General features: G+C 37.1%; 1 protein-coding gene across 1 annotated transcript; it reads left to right on the forward strand.

Annotated features, from left to right (window-relative positions):
• The first annotated feature begins 796 nt into the window (after window positions 1-796).
• LOC101890716 (uncharacterized) lies at window positions 797-1,640 on the forward strand. Its single transcript, XM_005184507.4, has one exon. It carries the CDS (start codon window positions 859-861, stop codon window positions 1,501-1,503), a length of 645 nt encoding a protein of 214 aa, XP_005184564.1. The 5' UTR covers window positions 797-858; the 3' UTR covers window positions 1,504-1,640.
• Window positions 1,641-4,545: the final 2,905 nt, after the last annotated feature.

Here is a 4,545-nt window from a genome sequence, read left to right on the forward strand (position 1 = left end):
GAAACCTGGATCTAAAACCGTTATTTCGATGAGCCATTTCAAGCCCTTCTAAAAATCCTTCAACACTCCACCTTTATTGTGGACAATGAGTCCTTCAAAAAATTCTTCAAAAATCCAATTCTAGTTTTTGTAAAGATAAGAATGTAGAATTTTTTAAAAATTGTTGGAAGGATTCAAATTAACAAGTAACAAGGATTTTTAACGATTTTTAAAAGGACTCACAAGCGGGTTAAAGCAGACAACAAACATGATTTTATTAGAAGGTCCTATAGTGCCTATATACTATCAGAAATTCATCTACATTACATTAGTCTGCTGTAGAGGACTCTGAGGTTTGGTGCTCTACAGAAGACACCTTTAAGGACAGAAACTCTCCAGTAGAGAACTCCAAAGATCTCTCTTTGGTCTGCTATTTTAGAGTGTGGGCCTGTGACCCCAGCTTCTCTCAGCGTCTTTTCAAACGAATTCCCAACTTCTAGCGCCGATAATATTTTCCAATAAAACTTTTATTTTACCCTCTTTTCTTATTAAACAATAAGGATTTTCCGGAAAATCGCACACTAACATAAGTTAGATACCTGCGGTGAACAGAAGTTATAAGCCATGTACAGCCGCGATGGTGAGTAGCAGTTATAAAACGGATATTCCCGCGAAACAAAACTCCAGGTAGATAAACATGTGATTAGAGGGATAACGATTTACTCATCAATTTTCCAACGACAACGAATCGAATATAAGCGAACTAAATTAGCAGTGCCTAACAGCATAAGCAAGTCAGCAGCGAAGCTGTGCAGAACTTGTCAAATAAATTTTCTCTTAATTTTTTTCAAAATTGCTCCCACCACCCTTCTATAGAATATGGGCAATTACATGGACAAAGGTTCGCACACATTTGAAGGAGATGAGGAGAACATACGTTCCGACATACCAAATGATCACAACAGTTCGGAAGTGGACACCACAACCGATACCCAAAGTATCGTGAGTGCCACCTCCAGCATCGAAGTGGCTCAGGAAGCTGGCGAAAGTATTGATTATCACATCTTCTCGTACAAACAAAATATACCCTTTAAACAGCGACAGGTCTTCCGATGGGCGGCGGCAAAGCTGGCACTGACCGAGGAGCTGATACGAACAAATCAGCTACGATCCGCGCAATTGCAACAGTCATCGTATTTGGAAACGGATACGGAATATTTAAGCGACGATGAAATGGATGAGGTGACCATTGATCAACAGTTACATTCCCTGGAAAAATATCGTACGGAATTGGTACAGCTACTGGGACGATTATCGTTGAATTCTCGTTCAAAGGCCAAACGGAAGAAGACGAAGAAATTTAAACGGCGTAAGCTGATATCGAAGTGTAATAACAACAAAGTGCAGAGCAGCGATTGTGATTATGATTCGGAGATGTCGGAGGCGCCCAAGATTAGTTTGCATCTGACCATATGTCGGGATAAGGTGGTGAAACGTCAGCCATTGAAGATTAAAAATTGTTGAATGGATTTTGAGAAGGGAGATTTGTAAAATCTTGAGATTTTTTTGATAGTATAAGTCGAGCGAGGAAAATGTATGAAATACAATAACAAAATTTGAAGCGAGTTTTAAGATTAATAAATAAAAGTAATTTAAATAAATTAATAAAACTTTATATTAACAAGTAAAATAATATCAGTCGGTTTTGCCGACAGATTTATACCCCAAGCCTTGAGTTATAATTATTAAAACTGTTGACCCTTTATGGTGGAGGTTTTAAAGCAATTGGCCAATATTGACCAATTCGTATCTGACCTAAGACTGATAAAAACATCACAACGTGCCAGATTTGGACTATGTCGACTACTTCCTATACTTTATAATTTTTGAAAAAAAAAAAATATATATAGCGGACCGAAGTATTCCATTTTCATACTTCCTCTAACACAGATAAAAACCGGTAAAGAAAGTCCTAAAGTCGGATGGGGCCGACTATATAATACCCTACACCACATTGATTATTAAGTAGAGCTCCACCTAACAATTAAAAGTTTTTATGGGAGAATTCAACCATACACGCCATAATTTATAATTTAAAGTTCAAAGGAGTAAATATGCCGAAGCATTTGTATCTTTTAAATTTGGACTTGTATTGCCCATTTGGTGCACAATTATCTTGAAATCGGATAAAGATATATATGGGAACTATAAGCAAATCTGAACCGATCTCGATAAAATTTGGCAAAGATATTTCAGAGCTGTATTTGATATATTTCCCTGAATATCCTTGTTACGAAGTGCATATTACGGCTGTGGGTAACAAATATAACAAATCGGATGAACAATATATATGTGAGCTATAGCTATATCTGAACCGATCTTCATCAAATTTGACATACTAGCTTCTAGACTCAATTCGGTCGTAAGTGCCAAATTCCATCCCATATGAGCAAATATTAGACGTTTGGTGCACAATAAAAGGTAAATCGGACGAAGTTATATATGAGAGCTATATCCAAATCTTACCCGATCCCGATAAAATTTAGCAAAGGTATTTCTGAGCTGTATTTGATATATTTTCCCACATATTGTTGTTACAGAGTTCATATTACAAGCTGCGGAGGACAAAAATAACAAATCGGATGAACAATATATATGGGAACTATATATATCTAAATTTTTACCGATTACCTCCAATTTCAATAGGGTTCGTCCTTGGGCCAAACAAATGATTTGTGCAAAATTTCATCTGGATCGGGCAATAAATGCGATCTGTACTTTGTCTACAAAATTACATGGACAGACGGACAAACGGACGGACATGCATAAATCTACTCAGAATGTGATTCTATGCAGGTCATCGAAAGGAACTATGATGGGTCTATCTAGTTTCATTTCGCCTGTTACAAAAAAAAAACGCACAAATACATAATACGCTGAGCACCTTGTGGTGTAGGGTATAAATATTGGTATGTGCTAATTGTGAAGGAAATCGAACATTCATATCCAATTTTATGTGAAATCATAAATTCCGACAAGTTCTATATTCATCTCAGGTTTCTGGTTAAGATAAATACTTAGATATAGCAAGTTGTAAAGAATCGTCGATTTGTTTCGCAAGTTATGGCAGATATAAGTATTGGAAATTGTGACACTTTGTGGGTGAGGTACCAGAAAGGGTTCGAAAATATATAATCTTCACATTATTTCGCTTTCTTTGAGCGTTTTGTTTTTCAAAATCATGAACCCCACGTGGGGGAGGTACCAGAAGAAATGGTCCGATCTGTACCATCTTTATAACAGATCTTGTGTTTATAGAAATATTAAGATGTGCCAAGACTGAATGGAATCGGATGTTAATTTCGTGTTTTATGAGCTTCATGAACATTTTGGCCCTTTGTGGGGGAGGTACTTCATAGAGTGGACCGATATATTTAATTTGCACACCAGACCTTGGGTTAATAAACATATTGTGGTGTGTGTAATTCGAAGAGAACCGGATACTTATTTCGGATTTTATGATCGTTTTGGTTATTTAAAATTTCAACCCTTTGTGGGGGAGGTACAGAAGGAATGGTCCGATCTCCATTTTTAAAACAGATCTTGTATTTATGGAAATATTGAGATGTAACAAGTCTGAATGGAATCGGATGTTAAGTTCGTGTTTTATGGGCTTCATGGATAATCAAAATGTTGACACTTTGTGGTAGAGGTACCAGAAGGAGTGGACGGGTACATCCCATCATCACAGTAGATCTTGTGTTAGTAGAAATAATGGGATGTGTGAAATATGAAGAGAACCGGTTGCTTATTTCGGATCTTATAATCGTTTTGGTTATTCGAAACTTTGCCCCTTTGTGGGGGAGATACCAGAAGAAATGGTCCGACCTCTACCATCTTTTTAACAGATCTTGTGTTGATGGAAATATTGAGATGTACCAAGTCTGAGTGGAATCGGATTTAAATTTCGCGTTTTAGGAGCTTCATGACTATTCCAAATTCAGATCCGTTGTGGTGGAGGTACCAGAAGGAATGGTCCGATCTCTACCGTCTTTTTAACAGATCTTGTGTTGATGGAAATATTGAGATGTACCAATTCTGAATGGTATCGGATCTTAATTTCGGGTTTTATGAGTTTCATGAATATTCGAAATTTAGACCCTTTGTGTGGGAGGTACTTGATACAACGGACCAATATATTCCATCTTCATACCAGGCCTTGGGCTAATAAAAATATTGTGTGTAATATTAAGAGAACCGGAGCCTTATTTCAGATTTTATAATCGTTTTGGTTACTGAAAATGTTAACCCTTTGTGGGGGAGGTACCAGAAGGAATGGTCCGATCTCTACCATCTTTCAGGAGCTTCGTGAATATTCAAGATGTTGAACCTTTGTGGAGGAGGTACCAGAAGGAGTGTACCGATATATCCCATCTTCAGAGCATATCTTGTCTTATTACAAATAATGTAATGTGTGAAATATGAAGAGAACCGGATGCTTATTTCGGATTTTATGATCGTTTTGGTTTTCCAAAACGTTGACCCTTTATGAGGAAGGTACTAGAA

Source organism: Musca domestica, unplaced genomic scaffold, assembly GCF_030504385.1.
Source record: "Musca domestica strain aabys unplaced genomic scaffold, Musca_domestica.polishedcontigs.V.1.1 3, whole genome shotgun sequence".
Classification (NCBI taxonomy): Eukaryota; Metazoa; Arthropoda; class Insecta; order Diptera; family Muscidae; genus Musca; species Musca domestica.

Excerpts from the sequence above, each read along its gene's own strand:
- LOC101890716 (XM_005184507.4), top strand. The coding sequence starts at position 859 with ATGGGCAATTACATGGACAAAGGTTCGCACACATTTGAAGGAGATGAG.